Source organism: Hyla sarda, chromosome 8 (assembly GCF_029499605.1).
Source record: "Hyla sarda isolate aHylSar1 chromosome 8, aHylSar1.hap1, whole genome shotgun sequence".
NCBI lineage: Eukaryota > Metazoa > Chordata > Amphibia > Anura > Hylidae > Hyla > Hyla sarda.
In genome coordinates this window covers 200,478,768-200,497,081 of record NC_079196.1, presented here as the reverse complement: position 1 = coordinate 200,497,081, position 18,314 = coordinate 200,478,768, and the positions used below count along the sequence as shown (strand labels likewise).

The 18,314-nt window shown below is 43.9% G+C and overlaps 1 protein-coding gene across 17 annotated transcripts in view; it reads right to left on the bottom strand.

Annotated features, from left to right (window-relative positions):
- Window positions 1-18,314, bottom strand: part of LOC130283916 (ankyrin repeat and fibronectin type-III domain-containing protein 1-like) — a 443,479-nt gene that overhangs the window by 35,799 nt on the left and 389,366 nt on the right. For all 17 annotated transcript variants that reach the window (XM_056533657.1, XM_056533658.1, XM_056533660.1 and 14 more), the window contains 5 exons: window positions 17,710-17,817; window positions 16,132-16,231; window positions 8,278-8,410; window positions 5,560-5,679; window positions 3,047-3,262 (listed from right to left, as the gene is read on the bottom strand). In XM_056533657.1, coding sequence (XP_056389632.1) covers window positions 3,047-3,262; window positions 5,560-5,679; window positions 8,278-8,410; window positions 16,132-16,231; window positions 17,710-17,817 — 677 coding nt within the window. The remainder of the gene's footprint in view (window positions 1-3,046; window positions 3,263-5,559; window positions 5,680-8,277; window positions 8,411-16,131; window positions 16,232-17,709; window positions 17,818-18,314) is intronic.

Below are 18,314 nucleotides of genomic sequence, written 5' to 3'. Positions count from 1 at the left end.
TCATTCCCCCTTTATTTGCAAATTCACTTTACCACCCCCTTTGCCATTTCATCCCCCCTGTGCCATTTCATCCCCCCCCCGTGCTATTTCATCCCCCCCATGCCATTTCATCCCCCCCCATGCCATTTCATCCCCCCCTATGCCATTTCATCCCCCCCGTGCCCTTTCATCCCCCCTGTGCCCTTTCATCCCCCCTGTGCCCTTTCATCCCCCCTCCTTGCCATTTCACCCCCCCCATGCCATTTCTTCCCCCCTGTGCCCTTTCATCCCCCCTGTGCCCTTTCATCCCCCCTCCGTGCCATTTCATCCCCCCCTGTGCCATTTCATCCCCCCCCCCCTGTGCCATTTCATCCCCCCCTGTGCCATCTCATTCCCCTTTATCCCACCTGTGCCATGATGATTTGGCACAGGGAACAGGGTAAATAAAATGGCACAGGGGAAAAAAGGGGGAATTAAATGGCACAGGATGGGAAGAAATGGCACGGTGAATAATGGGGGGAATGAAATGGCACAGGGGTTGATAAAGAGGGGGGGTGAGCAATTTGCACGGATGGTAATAAGGGGCAATGATATGGCACAGGGGAGATCAAGGGGAAATGATGTGGCACGGGGTAAGGGGAGGGATGATTTGGCACAGGGGGATAGAGGGGAATGAAATGGCACAGGGTGTTCAATGGAGGAGGAATAAAGTAGCATTGGAGGGATCAAGTGGGGGAATAAAATGGCACGGGGGTGGGGGGGATGAAATGGTACAGGGGGGTAATTAACCTGCACTGGGAGATACTACTGTTATATTGCTTTTTATCGTGTTTTATAGGTAATTACACTCTGGAGTGAGTACGGGACAGTATTCGCTCATTTAGAACGATTTTTTAGCCTTTTTTCCCAATAAGGGACATCTCCCAATAGCGGACAGTTTTTTTTCCCTGTGAGTGTCCGCTATTGGGAGATTCTACTGTACACCCCTAAGGCTGAGTTCACATCAATGTTGTGGAGCATTAAGAGGAACTCCACTGGCTAAATCTGCTAAAACTACAGGACTTGAGGGGAGAAAAGATACTTCAAGCCCTTCTTCCCTCTGCTAAACTCCTGCGATACAATGGACACCTGACAGAAGCCTGTCGACCCCGTTCAAAGTCAGTGGGACCTGTCGGGACCAGGCGTTGTCCGTTGTGCAGCGGCCCGTTCAGGGTCAGTTTAGACCTTTTTTGAAAAAGTCGAATGGGACAGAGCACAATGCTGATGTGAATTTAGCCTAAGTGGAAATGGCCAAATTGAAACCAATTGGCAATTTTCCCTCTCCAGTGTCATGTGACTCTTAAAAGGTGTGAATAGGGAGCAGGTGTCTTAAAGGGGTTAACCCGAAAAACTTTTTATATATATATATATATATATATATATATATATATATATATATATCAACTGGCTCCAGAAAGTTAAACAGATTTGTAAGTTACTTCTATTAAAAAATCTTAATCCTTTCAATACTTATGAGCTTCTGAAGTTAAGGTTGTTCTTTTCTGTCTAAGTGCTCTCTGATGACACCTGTCTCGGGAACCGCCCAGTTTAGAAGAGGTTTGCTATGGGGATTTGCTTCTAAACTGGGCGTTTCCCGAGACAGGTGTCATCAGAAAACAACAACCTTAACTTCAGAAGCTCATAAGTACTGAAAGGATTAAGATTTTTTTTTAATAGAAGTAATTTACAAATCTGTTTAACTTTCTGGAGCCAGTTGATTTATAGAAATTTTTTTTTTTCCTGGATAACCCCTTTAAATTTGGTGTTATCGCTTTTACACTTGCTAACACTGGGCACTGGAAGTTCCTCATAGGGGTACTCCACCCCTAGACATCTAGATGTCTGATCTAGATGTCTGATTGCGGGGGTCCAACTGCTGGGGACCCCCGCGATCTCTCCTGCGGCCCCCCTAGTCATCTGCAGCACGGAGCCGAAGGCTCCGTGCTGCAGATGACTAGGGGGCTGCAGGAGAGATTGCGGGGGTCCCCAGCGGCGGATCCCCAGCAGCGGGATCCCCAGTGGCGGGACCCCCACGATCAGACATCTTATCCCCTATCCTCTTATCCTTTTAAGGTACCTCATGGCAAAGAACTCTCTGCGGATCTGAAAAAAAAAATTGTTGCTCTATTGTAGCCGTTGGCTGTCCGGGCATGCTGGGAGTTGGGAGAGCAATATCTGGAGGTCCATAGTTTGGAGACCACTGCACTAAAGCAATAAAACTGTAAAACTTATAATGGATATTTTTTGGCCGACCATATTTGTACGGCTCACAATTGTAATTTCCTCATTAAAGGGGTACTCCGGTGAAAACCTTTTTTCTTTTAAATCAACTGGTGGCAGAAAGTTAAACATATTTGTAAATTACTTCTATGAAAAAAATCTTAATCCTTCCAGTACTTATTAGCTGCTGAATGCTACAGAGGAAATTCCTTTCTTTTTGGAACACTGATGACATCACGAGCACAGTGCTCTCTGCTGACATCTCTGCCCATTTTAGCAACCGTGCACAGCAGATGTTTGCTAAGGGCAGCATGGCGGCTCATTGGCTAGTGGGACTTGGGTTCAAATCTTGGGTTCAAATCCCACTAAGGACAACAATAAATAAAGCGTTATTCTTATTATTATAATAACGTCAGCAGAGAGAACTGTGCTCGTGATGTCATCAGAGAGCATTCCAAAAAGAAAAGAATTTCCTCTGTAGTATTCAGCAGCTAATAAGTACAGGAAGGATTAAGATTTTTTTTTTTTTTTATAGAAGTAATTTACAAATATGTTTAACTTTCTGCCACCAGTTGATTTAAAAGAAAAAAGGTTTTCACCGGAGTACCCCTTTAACATTTATTATAGAAATCGATTTCCCCAGTCAGTGCAGAGCTGGACTCTGGATCCATTTCGGCTTTGTGACATGTGTAATCTTGGGAGTGACAGGTTGAGATCAGAACACAAGAGCTGGTTACACATTCCTGGAGATAACACACTTCGCTCACTTCCTTCCTCCAACTACTGTAAGCCGAGAAGGTCAACTCACATGCAGTGTCATGAGCAGGACGTCCAGGGCGCTGGGCTCGTCCGGTGATGAGACAGACTTCCTGTGAGTCTGCACTTTGTACACGGGCATCCAGCGTACGTTCTCCAAAGTTTGGCTCAGCTTCACCTCCTTCAGAGTCACAATCAAAATGTTCCCCTGTTTATCTTTAATGGGCTCGTAGAACACTTGTCCCAGGTCCTGGAATCCTAATAGACCCTGGTGACAGAGAAGAACATTGAGGGAAGCAAAGGGTTCACAATGACACGTTGTAACGACACGTAACACTCGATCTGTTAGATATGCAGAGAAGATCAGCTCATGACTGTGAGCGGATTCATTGCCATCCTGTCCTGTACAAAGAAATCACATTTTTCTTATAGCAAATTAATATATAACTACCCAATGTTGCCTGGGAACAATTATTTATAGCACCACTGTGAGCCCTGTACCGTGTACTGTCTGCCACCCAGCTTTCCCAGTCTGCTGAAGAGAGTCTGTCTTTTCAAGAGACTAGAAAAGGTGTCTGACACGCAGTACACAGTGCAGGGCTTACAGTTCAGCTTTTCCAGTCTACTGAATAAAATATATCTGGTAAAGAAGCCATATTAGAGCTCTTCATGAGACTGGAAAAGTATACTGCATGCCGCCCAGCTTTCCTTGTTTCCTAAAGCCCAAGCAGTGATTTCCTCTCCCTGACCCCACACTGATGTCTTCTCCCCTTGCCCTCACTCTTCTCTCAGCCTGCAATAAATCTTCCCCTGTCCACCCTGCCTCCGCACTGACTATTCATTGCACCTGCCTGCCAGACAGTTAAATAATACTTTACCATGACATTGGTCCTGAAGCAGGATGTTTAAAACTCCTGGGCAATCTTTGCAGCCTGAGCGTAATGCAATCAGAAGTACTGGAAGCCCCGTAGACTTGCATGAGTCTTCCAGCACACCTCCTAATCTTATTACTCTCGGGATGCAGTGACATCCCTAAACTGTACCCTATTTTTATTTGACACAAGTATCGAGTTTAATGGAAATATCTCCAGCTGTTCTGAAGTATATTGAAACACACACACATACATACATGCACACATATGTTGAGTTTTAAAGATCTGTTCCACCCTGGACACCATCGAAGCCCTGCCTCCGCACTAACTATTCATTGCACCTGCCTGCCGGACAGTTAAATAATACTTTACCACAACACTGGTCTCCTGCAGCAGGATGTTTAAAACTCTCGGGCAATCTTTGCAGCCTGAGAGTAATGCAATCAGATGTACTGGAAGCCCCGTAGACTTGCATGAGCCTTCCAGCACACCTCCTAATCTTATTACTCTCGGGATGCAGTGACATCCCTAAAACGTACTCTATTTTTATTTTACACAAGTATCGAGTTTAATGGAAATATCTCCAGCTGTTCTGAAGTATATTGAAACACACACACATACATACATACACACACATACATACACACACATACATACACACATACACACACATACATACACACATATGTTGAGTTTTAAAGATCTGTTCCACCCTGGACACCATTGAAGCCCTGCCTCCGCACTAACTATTCATTGCACCTTCCTACCAGACAGTTAAATAATACTTTACCATGACATTGGTCCTGAAGCAGGATGTTTAAAACTCCAGGGCAATCTTTTCAGCCTGAGAGTAATGCAATCAGATGTACTGGAAGCCCCGTAAACGTGCATGAGTCTTCCAGCACACATCCTAATTATTACTCTTGGGATGCAGTGACATCCCTAAACTGTCCTTTATTTTTATTTGACATGAGTATCGAGTTTAATGGAAATATCTCCAGCTGTTCTGAATTATATTGAAACACACACATACATACATACATACACACACACACATACACACACACACACATATGTTGAGTTTTATAGATCTGTTCCACCCTTGACACCATCAACTCCTGATGGATCCCACTGACTTTATTATGGGTCTGTCCAGTTGCTGGTATGGCATCCAGCATTTTACCGGACAAAATAGAGGAGTATGTTGCACTTTTAGGGTGCGTTCCCAACACGTTTTTGCTCTCCGGCAGTTGGATCCAATGTAAGAATTTCAAGACCTCCTGCTGCTGTATCCCTGCCGAACCCGTGCCATACCCTATTAATTTCAATGATCCAACTGTATACGGTTTTTGGCACAGACTGAAAACTCGGGTCTACTGTGGTTTTCAGTCCAGGACAAAAACCATACACAGTTGGAAAATAAATAGGTTATGGCGAAGTTTCCCAACCAGGGTGCCTCCAGCTGTTGCAAAACTACAACTCCCAGCATGCACGGACAGCAAAAGGCTGTCCGTGCATGCTGGGAGTTGTAGTTTTGCAACAGCTGGAGGCACCCTGGTTGGGAAACACTGGGTTATGGAATGTGTTTGGCAGGAATACGGCTGCAGGCGGTTTGTCCCAACTAGGAGGTACCCAACTAAACCTCCAAGGCCGGTGTGACCCCCACATAGAATTGTACAAAAAGGTTTCCCACCTGCATCTGTGACACAGCCAGCAGCATTTTCAAGCGGGTTTGCAGAATACAAGAGCAGGAAGATTGTGACACGGTGACACATTGTCGCAGCCACAAAATGTCCTCCCACATGCAGGATACCTAAAAAAGAAGCAACAGAGAGTCTTTAGTGTTCAAAGAAACTTTTATTCAGTTGTCTACAGTATCCTGACACTGAGTATTAAAGGGGTACTCCGGTGGAAAACTTTTTTTTTTTTTTTTTTTTAAATCAACCGGGTGCCAGAAAGTTAAACAGATTTGTAAATGACTTCTATTAAACATTCCTACTCCTTCCAGTACTTATTAGCGGCTGTATACTACAGAGGAAATTCTTTTTTTTTTTTGGATTTCTTTTCTGTCACGACCACAGTGCTCTCTGCTGACACCTCTGTCCATGTCAGGAACTGTCCGGAGCAGGATAGGTTTGCTATGGGGGATTTGCTCCTGCTCTGGACAGTTCCTGACATGGACAGAGGTGTCAGCAGAGAGAACTGTGGTCAGACAGAAAATAATTCCGGAAAGAAAAGAACTTCCTCTGTAGTATACAGCCACTAATAAGTACTGGAAGGATTAAGATTTTTTAATAGAAGTAATTTACAAATCTGTTTAACTTTCTGGCATCAGTTGCTTTCCAGTGGAGTACCCCTTTAAATGGGCACTCTCATTAAAACTAATTTTTGCTATTGCACTCCTTATGGTAAATAAAAAATATTTCTAATATACTTTGTTTTAAAAAAAATGAAGTTTTTCTATGTTTTATTTGTGCTTAAAAAAGCTCCAGAGCACATTTTCCCCCATCTTATACACAGACTTAGGACCGAAGTCCAAACACAGGAAGTGCAGCCTGGAGTGCTGAGGGGGTGTGTCCAGCCAACAGCATATGGCAGTTATGTATGAGAAGAGCTATGATTGGATGAGGCTGGACACCCCCCCTCAGCACTCCAGGCTGCACTTCCTGTGTTTGGGCTTTGGTCCAAAGTCTGTGTATAAGATGGGGGAAAATGTGCTCTTGAGCTTTTTTAAGCACAAATAAAACATAGAAAACTTCATTTTTTTTAAACAAAGTATATTAGAAATATTTTTCACTTACCATAAAGAGGGCAATAGCAAAAATTTGTTTTAATGAGAGTGACCCTTTAAGCCTTCGGACACACACCCTCCACCACAACTACAGACTTACCCTGACCATACTGTGTCAATAGCTGTCAGTTGTTTTTTTGGCTGACATCTATTCCTCACAACCCCTTAATACACAGGCTGAGCATGCATGTGTTCTCAATATAGAGGGAGAATAAGTGGCTGCCTGACACCTTTGGCAGCTGCCTTTCTCTCTTGAAAATAAAAGGGTTGGGTGTTAAAATTCAGCATGCCAAATCCTACTCTTCTCTGATGCCATTTGCAAGGGGAGAGTCAGGTCCTTCACCCCCATACAGGGGCGCAGCTATAGAGGTAGCAGTTGCACCGGTGCCCTGGTGCCTAAGGGGGCCCCAAGCACATCTGCCCCATAAGAGAGCAGTACAATAATTGACATATGGGGCTTTGTTACATGGTTAGGCCCCTTTAACACTACAGGGATCATCCTGTAAAAAAAACCTTTGTTATTATTCCCGACAAAAAGTCCTGAAAACGACAGTCAAAAAATCCCATTCATATCAATGGGATTTTTTGACCATCCTTTTGCATCAGGCATGTCCGTTTTTACTAATGTCAGTTATTTTTGCCGGCACAAAAGACGGCGCATGCACTAATTTTTGGTCTGGCAAAAAAAAATGGTGAAAAACCGGATGTTAAAATTTAACACTCAAGTCTATGGGAACCGGATGTTAAAGAAAAACATCTGTTATCATCAGTTATTGTCAGGTTTTTTTTAACATCCATTTTTTGCACTGAGTATGCTCAGTAGAGATGAGCGAACTTACAGTAAATTTTATTCGTCACGAACTTCTCGGCTCGGCAGTTGATGACTTTTCCTGCATGAATGAGTTCAGCTTTCAGGTGCTCCGGTGGGCTGTAAAAGGTGGATACAGTCCTAGGAGACTCTTTCCTAGGACTGTATCCACCTTTTCCAGCCCATCGGAGCACCTGAAAGCTGAACTAATTTATGCAGGAAAAGGCTTCAACTGCCAAGCCGAGAAGTTTGTGACGAATCGAATTTACTGTAAGTTCGCTCATCTCTAATGCTCAGTACTGCTTTACAAAAAAGGGTTAAAAAGCTAATAAAAAAAACACGGATGTAACTGGTAATAACGGATGATAACGGATGAACAACATCAAGTTTTATAAGAAAAAATAAATAAAAATAAGGGATGATGGTCATCAGTTATCATCCATTATTACCAGTTATTGCATCAGTTTTTTTCCATACGTTATTGTAAAATAATGTCAGTAAAAAAGCAGGATGATACCTGTAGTGTGAAAGGGGCCTTACATAGTATGGTTGAAAAAAGGACATACGATACGTCCATGAAGTCCAACCAAGGACACCTGTTGCAGATTTAGCATCGGGGCCCCGAAGCTACAGGCTACGCCTCTGCCCCCATGCACATAAGATAGTCCTGCCCGAATCGGTGGGTTCACCAGCTTTACACCTATGTGTATGGGCACCAGTTGTAGAAGTGCCAGGATGGAAATTGGGCAGATCCGTGATACTTGTCACCCCCAGTGTTCTGATCTTGGCCCCCACTAGGCAGAAGAGCTTACCTTGGTGAACCACAGGAAGTCCTGCATGAGAAGACAAGAGTAGGAGTCATCTATCTCCACCACCGGTATCTGGTCTTCATGAGTCACTAGAACATTGTCATCCTTATAAAATATGGACGCCAGATACAGACCTCTGGAAATAGATTAATGTGACATCTGAAATAAAAGAAATAAATCTCTCCATTCTGCTTCTGTCGATATGGTGCCAATGTGGCCCCTACAGTCTGGATACACGGCCTACCAACCAACATTTTTATCAATATGTCGTCAGACACTACTCTAGAAACCAGCAGGTGCTCTCTACTCTGTCAAACTTTTGGGGGACAGCCCAACAGGTCTCATAAGGTTCCTTAAAGGGGTATTCCAGGAAAAAACCTTTTTTTTATATTTATATATATATATATATATATATATATATATATATCAACTGGTGCCAGAAAGTTAAACAGATTTGTAAATTACTTCTATTAAATCTTAATCCTTTCAATAATTATCAGCTGCTGAAGTTGAGTTGTTCTTTTCTGTCTGGCAACAGTGCTCTCTGCTGACATCTCTGCTTGTCTCGGGAACTGCACAGAGTAGAAGAGGTTTTCTATGGGGATTTGCTTCTAAACTGGGCATTTCCCGAGACAGGTGTCATCAGAGAGGACTTAGACAGAAAAGAACAACCTTAACTTCAGAAGCTCATAAGTACTGAAAGGATTAAGATTTTTTAATAGAAGTAATTTACAAATCTGTTTAACTTTCTGGCACCAGTTGATATATAAAAAAAAGTTTTTGCCTGGATAACCCCTTTACCAAAACACTATGATAACCATGGGCAGCTTTGGGCAAGAAACATCATTGCTTACTATCATTTTAGGATGAATACTGTAAATGATTAAATCATAAAAGTATGCTTCACCTTGAAGCTTGTACCTTTCTTTATTGCTTTTATTTTACTTTTACTGGAATACAGAATACAAACAAACGGTTCTGTACGTGGCACAGGACATAAGCTGGCATAGGGTAATGAAGCAATACAATACGAGGTATAGCTAAAGAGTTGCCACATGAAAGTACGGTTCTTTACAGATCAAAGAGAAACCTAGAACACAAGTCCAAAGAGGAATACTAAATAAGAGGTAAATGTGCATTAGTAGAAACAATATAAAAAACATAGTAAAAGCACCAATATTTGGCACTAGGTCTCTATCACAAGCTAGTAAGGGGAGAAAGGGTACTTAGTACTCGTCAAAGAAAGCAAAAAGCCCAATTGGGTGTCCTCAAGTGGGGATATGAGAAACACGTGGATGGATTAAGGACTAATGGAGGAGGAGATCTAGGGGTAACTAACCTAATCATTAAGTATGTCATCCGTACGTGTATGCCGGTTTAAAGGGGTACTCCCCTGCTCAGCATTTGGAACAAACTGTTCCAAACGCTGGAGTCGGGAGCTCGTGACATCATAGCCCGCCCCCTCATGACGTCACACCCCGCCCCGCCCCCTCAATGCAAGTCTATGGGAGGGGGCGTGACGTCATGAGGGGGCGGGGCTATGCCGTCACGAGCTCCGGGCGCCGGCTCCAGCGTTCAGAACAGTTTGTTCCAAGCGCTGAGCAGCGGAGTTCCCCTTTAAGTGCAACCCGGGAGACCAGATAGTGTCATATTTGTCCTGAATGCCCTCATGTAAATGTATCAATTTCTTATATGGAACTGACACATGAAACTCACTGGGGCCATTGAGTAGGATAGGGGATAAAATGTCTGATCGAGGGGGGTCCTGCTGCTAGGGACCCCTGCGATCTCCTGCAGCCCCCGAGTCATCAGCTCTCCGGAGCTAAGTTTGCTCCGTGGCTGATGACAGGGGCCAGCGGTTCGTGACGTCATGGCTCCACCCCCTCATGACGTCACGCCCCGTCCACTTAATGCAAGTCTATGGAAGGGGACGTGGTAACAGTCACGCCCACTCCCATAGACTTGCATTAAGGGGGTGGGGCGTGACATCATGAGGGGGCGGAGCCATGATGTAACGAACTGCCGGTCCCTGTATCGTGAGTCAGCAGCCACGGAGCAAACCTAGTTCCGGAGAGCTGATGACTCGGGGGGCTGCAGGAGAGATCACGGGGGTCCCAGCAGCAGGACCCCTGCGATCAGACATCTTATCCCCTATCTTTGGATAGGGGATAAGATGTCTAGGGGCAGAGTACCCCTTTAAGTATGGAGAGAATATCTTCTCATTCTTTGCTGCCAATTACATCAATTATGGGTTCCCATGTGTCCGTACACTGAGCCATGATAGTGTCTTGGTGATAAGAAATGAAGCTACTACAGAATACACCAAGAAAAGTCACCTGTAACCCACCATAAGGTAAAAAACAAAACGAGTAGCTTTATTCTATCAAGTGTCAATAATGCAATGTTTCAGCTGCCCATGCAATCTTGAGAACGGCTGCAACGGCTGAAACATACCCATATATAATACCCATAGCACCACCTTCCATTGGAGGGGTACTCCGCCCCTGGCATCTTATCCCCTATCCAAAGGATAGAGGATAAGATGTTAAATCACCGCGGTCCCGCTGCTGGGGACCCCGGGGATCGCCACTGCGGCACCCCGCCATCATTACTGTTCGCTCTGTGCGTAATGACGGGCGATACAGGGGCCGGAACAGAGTGACATCATGGCTCCGCCCCTCATGACATCACGGCCAGTCCCCTTAATGCAAGTCTATGGCAGGGGGCTGCAGCAGCGATCCCCGGGGTCCCCAGCAGCGATCTGACATCTTATCCCCCATCCTTTGGATAGGGGATAAGATGTCTAGGGGCAGAGTACCCCTTTAAATAAGTAGGCATATGGAAATCAGGATATTCTAGGTTCTGAGTCCCAAATTGGGTATGATAGGCATGTCGATGTTGACGGTAATGAAACAACATTTTATTAGAGAGCTCAAAATTATCCTATAAATGTTTGAAAGGTCTTAAAGGGGTATTCCGGGATTTTTATTTATTTGACTGTGCTACAGGGGCTGTAAAGTTAGTGTGGTTCATAGTATAGTGTCTGTACCTGTGTGTCATGGTGGTCTCACAATTCTTTTTTTTTTTTATATTTCTTTATTGAAAAAATGTATCATTTACATTTTAATAAATAACATTTTATACATTGAATTTTACATTTGATTTTATCTTTCCCCCCCTCCCCCTACCCTCACCTTTCTCCCCCATGACATATCTCCCCTTACTGGGTGGACGGGAGGCAGAGGGACAACACCTTCCCATTCTATTACTATTTCCATTATACTATATCAATTCATTTTCTTTTCTCTTTCGTTTCCCTTTTTCTATTTTTTTTTTCCATTTTAGATCTTTGGTATCTTCCCAATTATTTCTACCCGCCTTTATTCTTGTGTCCCCCTGATTCCTGTCCCCCTCACATAATAATAATGAAATAAAAATTTTTTTTTTTTTTAAATAAAAACTTTAATTTCTTTCTTTTAACCAAATAACCTTCCTGTCCCCTCCCTCCACTCCCATACCTCTGGTTTAGTTGGGGTCAGCCATCTCCTGATTATTAATAATTTAGCATAAAACAGCATCGTCAGCAGTTCCTCTTTCTTTTGTTGTTTTATTTACTTTTCTATCATCACCCAAGATAATCAAAGCTACGGTATATCATCTTTTATCTCATATTTTATTTTTCTCTCGATATCATCAATTATTGACGCCCAATATTCTTGTATTTTTTCGAATTTCCCAAATAATATGCAGGAATCCCGCGTTTTCCATTTTCCATCTTGGACAGTTGCCATTTTCCCTCCTACCAATCCTGAAGAGGAATTTTGGTGTATTATAAATTCTATATACTCTGTTCCATTGTATCAGTTGATGGTCTAAACTTGGGGAAATTCTTTTTATATTCCTGAATACATTCATCCAACCGCATTGGTTTCTCTCTAACTCTTCGTCCCATTGCTGGAAGCATTTACCGTATTTTTCGCCGTATAAGACGCACTTTTGCTTCCCCAAAACTGCGGGGGAAAAGTTGGAGCGTCTTATACGGCGAATACACCCCTATCGCGGCGGTCCCTGCGGCCATCAACGGCCGGGACCCGCGGCTAATACAGGACATCACCGATCGCGGTGATGCCCTGTATTAACCCTTCAGACGCGGCGATCAAAGCTGACCGCCGCGTCTGAAGGGAAAGTGACACTAACCCGGCTGTTCAGTCGGACTGTTCGGGACCGCCGCGATTTCACCGCGGCGGTCCCGAACAGCCCGACTGAATAGCCGGGTTAGTCCTTACAGGACACCGGGAGGGACCTTACCTGACTCCTCGGTGTCTTCTCCGTTCAGGGATCCCCTGTATGGCCGGCGCTCTCCTTCCTCGTCATCACGTCGTCGCGTACGTGCGTAACGACGTGATGGCGGCGACGGAGAGCGAGGATACCCAGCCGGCAGCAGAGACATTCCGGAGCGACGGGGACACGGCGACAGCAATGGAGCGACATCCAGGGCAGCGGTGACGGGTCCGGAGCGGCGGGGACACGTGAGTATTACCTCCTATACCAGTGGTCTTCAACCTGCGGACCTCCAGATGTTGCAAAACTACAACTCCCAGCATGCCCGGACAGCCAACGGCTGTCCGGGCATGCTGAGAGTTGTAGTTTTGCAACATCTGGAGGTCCGCAGGTTGAAGACCACTATTGGGTTCAAAATCTTTCATTTTTTAGATTTTGCACCTAAAAATAGGGTGCGTCTTATACGCCGGTGCGTCCTATAGGGCGAAAAATACGATATGTTTTAAGTTATTTTCTTTATTTTTCATTATTTCGGTATAAATTACTGCCATAACTTTCTTTACTATTTTTCCCTCCTCCATTTTTCTTATAGTTTCAGTTACTTCCACTATCCGATTACCACTGTCTCTTAGTGACCCGCATATGGCACTTTTTAAACCCTGAAATTCCAACCACATACCTTTTCCTAATTTAAGTTCTTCCAGCACCTCTCTCCACTTCCTTAACTCTCCTTTTCTCCACACGTCTCTCAAAATTTTACATCCACCTATTTTGCAAGTTTTTAGTTTCCAGCTTAGCTACCTCTTTCAAGTTTACATCATGCCAGATTGGCGCTGTCTCTACTATTCCCGTTATTTTCATTTCTTTTTTAAAGTTTTCCCAGGTTTTACAAATCCCTACTATTATAGCATTTTCCTTCCACCTCCCTTCTTTTAACTGGCCTGACTCAAGAACCTGATGGTCTCGCAATTCTTATGTGATCTTTGCCCCAACGTTTATTTTTAACAGCATACAAAATGAGTGTTATCTCAGGTTTTCCCAGATCGCAGTGCACCCCGAGACATTACATCACTAGTCAGGTGTTCAAAGGGAGCCTATTGCATTGCAGCCAGCACAGGTGTGTTTTAATGGGTGGGGTGGGTAATGTTTGGGAAGGAAAAAAAAAGTCACCTCACACTTAAGAAAAAGGTATTAAGGTATTAATTACTTGTAGTTTAAGAGAACGACCTCCAACAGGAAATAGGAAGTTCACAAATAGACAGCCACAGTGTTATGGTAATCTCGCAACACAGCCATTTAGACTCAAGACAAGCAGGGATCCTTTCTATGAATGTCCATTACTGTCTGGCAGGTACGTTCTAAAATTCCTTTATGTTGGAGAACCCCTTTAAGACCTGCTGTTGTGACTATTTGGTCTAGATATTGAATACTACAGTGGGGCAAAAAAGTATTTAGTCAGCCCCCAATTGTACAAGTTCTCCCACCTAAAAAGAGGAGAGAGACCTGTAATTTCCATCATAGGTATACCTCAACTATGAGAGACATAATGAGAAAAAAAATCTATAAAATCACAGGATTTTTTAAGAATTAATTTGCAAATTATGGTGGAAAATAAGTATTTGGTCAATAACAAAAGTTCATCTCAATACTTTGTTATATCCCCTTTGTTGGCAATGACAGAGGTCAAACGTTTTCTGTAAGTCTTCACAAGGTTTTCACACACTGTTGCTGGTATTATGGCCCATTCCTCCATGCAGATCTCCTCTAGAGCAGTGATGTTTTGGAGCTGTCGCTGGGCAACATGGACTTTCAACTCCCTCCAAAGGTTTTCTGTGGAGTTGAGATCTGGAGACTGTCTAGGCCACTCCAGGACCTTGAAATGCTTCTTACGAAGCCACTCCTTCATTGCCCGGGGCGGTGTCTTTGGGATCATTGTCCTGCTGAAAGACCCAGCCACGTTTCATCTTCCACGCCCTTGCTGATGGAAGGAGGTTTTCACTCAAAATCTCACAATACATGGCCCCATTCATTCTTTCCTTTACATGGATCAGTCATCCTGGTCCCTTTTCTGAAAACAGCCCCAAAGCATGATGTTTCCACCCCCATGCTTCACAATAGGTATGGTGTTCTTTGGATGCAACTCAGCATTCTTTCTCCTCCAAACATGACGGGTTGAGTTTTTTCCCAAAAAAAATCTACTTTGGTTTCACCTGACCATATGACATTCTCCCAATCCTCTTCTGGATCATCCAAATGTTCTAGCAAACTTCAGACGGGCCCGGACATGTACTGGTTAAGCAGGGGGACACGTCTGGCACTGCATGATTTGAGTCCCCGGCGGCGTGGTGTGTTACTGATGGTAGCCTTTGCTACTTTGGTCCCAGCTCTCTGCAGGTCATTCACTGGGTACCCCCATGTGGTTCTGGGATTTTTGCTCACCGTTCTTATGACTATTTTGACACCACGGGGTGAGATCTTGTGTGGAGCCCCAGATCGAGGGAGATTATCAGTGGTCTTGTATGTCTTCCATTTTCTAATAATTGCTCCCATAGTTGATTTCTTCACACCAAACTGCTAGTCTATTGCAGATTCAGTCTTCTCAGCCGGGTGCAGGTCTACAATTTTGTTTCTTGTGTCCGTCGACAGCTCTTTGGTCTTGGCCATACTGGAGTTTGGAGTGTGACTGTTTGAGGTTGTGGACAGGTGTCTTTTATACTGATAACAAGTTCAAACAGGTTCCATTAATACAGGTAACAAGTGGAGGACAGGGGAGACTGTTCTAGAAGAAGTTACAGGTCTGTGAGAGACAGAAATCTTGCTTGTTTGTAGGTGACCAAATTCTTATTTTCCCCCATAAATTGCAAATAAATTCTTAAAAAATCAGACAATGGGATTTTATGGATTTCTTTTTTTCATTATGTCTCTTATAGTTGAGGTATACCTATGATGAAAATTACAGGCCTCTCTAAACTTGTGGGAGAACTTGCACAATTGGTGGCTGACTAAATACTTTTTGCTCCACTGTATACCTCCAGGGGTCAAGTGCTGGGTAAAATAGTGTGGGAACTCACCAAAGATTTCCACTCAAGGGCTGGTCCTGCAGGACTTCTGCTAATGGGGACAGTGTTCCTGCTGTGGAAAAAGTGCAGGAACTCCGTTCCCATGCATTCCTGCAGGATTTGAACCCTGCATATGTCAGCTAATGTTCGAGAAAATCAAAAAATTCTGACTGTTGTGTATTATACCACAGGGAATTTACAAGTAGTATGTCAGGTTGTCATTGTGAACTAGGACCCTAGCCCACACCCGCCAAGCCTGGTGAAGAACATAATTGGATCTCAAGGGGAGAGTGGACTCAAGGTCATTTATCAAGGTGGCCTATCTAGAATTTGACTCCAAGGGAGGCATCTCATCAGGGACTAGAGGAAGAAAACTTGTACCTCCATTATTCACTGTTTTCATGATGAGATCAGCCATGATTTTAGATACAACCTATGTTAATGGTATACCACAACTAAGACTTAGCTGACATCAAACAGGAGATGGGCCCAGCTGTCATTCCCCATTGTACAATACCTCTTGAGGCCTTTTAGGAACTTGCTGCTGGGATGAAAGAGATGTTTCAAGCTCTTGGAAACCGAGTGTTTTCTGCTCTGCGTCTGGTTCTTGAAGGGTTCTGGAAGAGAAATGACATCTACACCTCATGGAATACAACACACGTCTACATATATATATACAGTATAGACCAAAAGTTTGGACGCACCTTCTCATTCAGAGTTTTCTTTATTTTCATGACTATGAACAATGTAGATTCCCACTGAAGGCATCAAAACTATGAATTATCAGATGTGGAATTATATACATAACAAAAAAGTGTGAAAATATGTCATATTCTAGGTTCTAGCCACCTTTTGCTTTGATTACTGCTTTGTACACTCTTGGCATTCTCTTGATGAGCTTCAAGAGGTAGTCACCTGAAATGGTCTTCCAACAGTCTCGAAGGAGTTCCCAGAGATGCTTAGCACTTGTTGGCCCTTTTGCCTTCATTGGGTTCAGGTCCGGTGACTGTGGAGGCCAGGTCATCTGGCGCAGCACCCCATCACTCTCCTTCTTGGTCAAATAGCCCTTACACAGCCTGGAGGTGTTTGGGGTCATTGTCCTGTTGAAAAATAAATGAGGGTCCAACTAAACACAAACCGGATGGAATAGCAGCCGCTGCAAGATGCTGTGGTAGCCATGCTGGGTCAGTATGCCTTCAATTGTGAATAAATCCCCAACAGTGTCACCAGCAAAGCCCCCCACACCGTCACACCTCCTCCTCCACACCATCACACCTCCTCCTCCACACCATCACACCACCTCCTCCACACCATCACACCACCTCCTCCACACCAGCACACCTCCTCCTCCACACCAGCACACCTCCTCCTCCACACCATCACACCTCCTCCCCCACACCATCACACCTCCTCCTCCACACCATCACACCTCCTCCTCCACACCAGCACACCTCCTCCTCCACACCAGCACACCTCCTCCTCCACACCAGCACACCTCCTCCCCCACACCATCACACCTCCTCCTCCACACCATCACACCTCCTCCACCACATCAGCACACCTGTGAAGTGAAAACCATTTCAGGTGACTACCTCTTGAAGCTCAACAAGAGAATGCCAAGAGTGTGCAAAGCAGTAATCAAAGCAAAAGGTGGCTTCTTTGAAGAACCTAGAATATGACATATTTTCAGTTATTTCACACTTTTTTGTTATGTCTATAATTCCACATGTGTTAATTCATAGTTTTGATGCCTTCAATGTAAATCTACAAAATTCATAGTCATGAAAATAAAGAAAACTCTGAATGAGAAGATGTGTCCAAACTTTTGGTCTGTACTGTATATATATATATATATATATATATATATATATATATAGTTAGATGTCTGATTATGGTATGTCTAGTTCATCTATTGGGAAAGCTGTACGGCAGTGGTGTCCAAACTGTGGACCTCCTGCTGTTGCAAACTACAACTCCCAGCATGAAAGCATGCTGGGAGTTGTAGTTTTGCCACAGCTGGAGGTTCATGGTTTGGAAACCACTGCTGTATGGTATTGATCTGCCTGTACAGTTTCAGCTTGCTCTGACATCTTACCATGGCACACACAGTGCTGGTGACCTGTCTTCACCTGACTGAGTAGAAGGTCGAGGGCTTCAGCCTGGCCTCTTCTTCTTGGTGGTCGACCATCATATTCACGCCAGTCTAGGGAACAGCGATGGGAAAATAATTATGCATTTATAGGTAATGTTATCCAGGCTGCCAAGTATATGTGCACCTTTGCATCTAAAATAAAATATGAAATAATTTCACAAAAATGTTTTCATTATTTTATCCTATCATTTTGTGTCTACAGCTCCTATGTGGGCCTATGTGTCTCCATGGTTACAGACTACAAAAAAAAAAAAAACCTGTGTAGTCTGACCCTCCCATTATGTGTTACACCCTGCTCCTGAGACAGCAGACACAATACACCTCCCCAGCATATTTCGGGGTATTTCAGATACTCAGTATTAAAAAAATGACTATTTTTAGTCAATTTTTGAGACACAAATTGGCTCTTATTTGGGCCATTTTATGGCTCAAAAAAACAAGCAAAATAGTGTGTGTGTGTGTGTGTGTGAACATAGCCTAGTGTTTCCCAGCCACTGTGCCTCCAGCTGTTGCAAAACTACAACTACCAGCATGCTTGGACAGCCAAA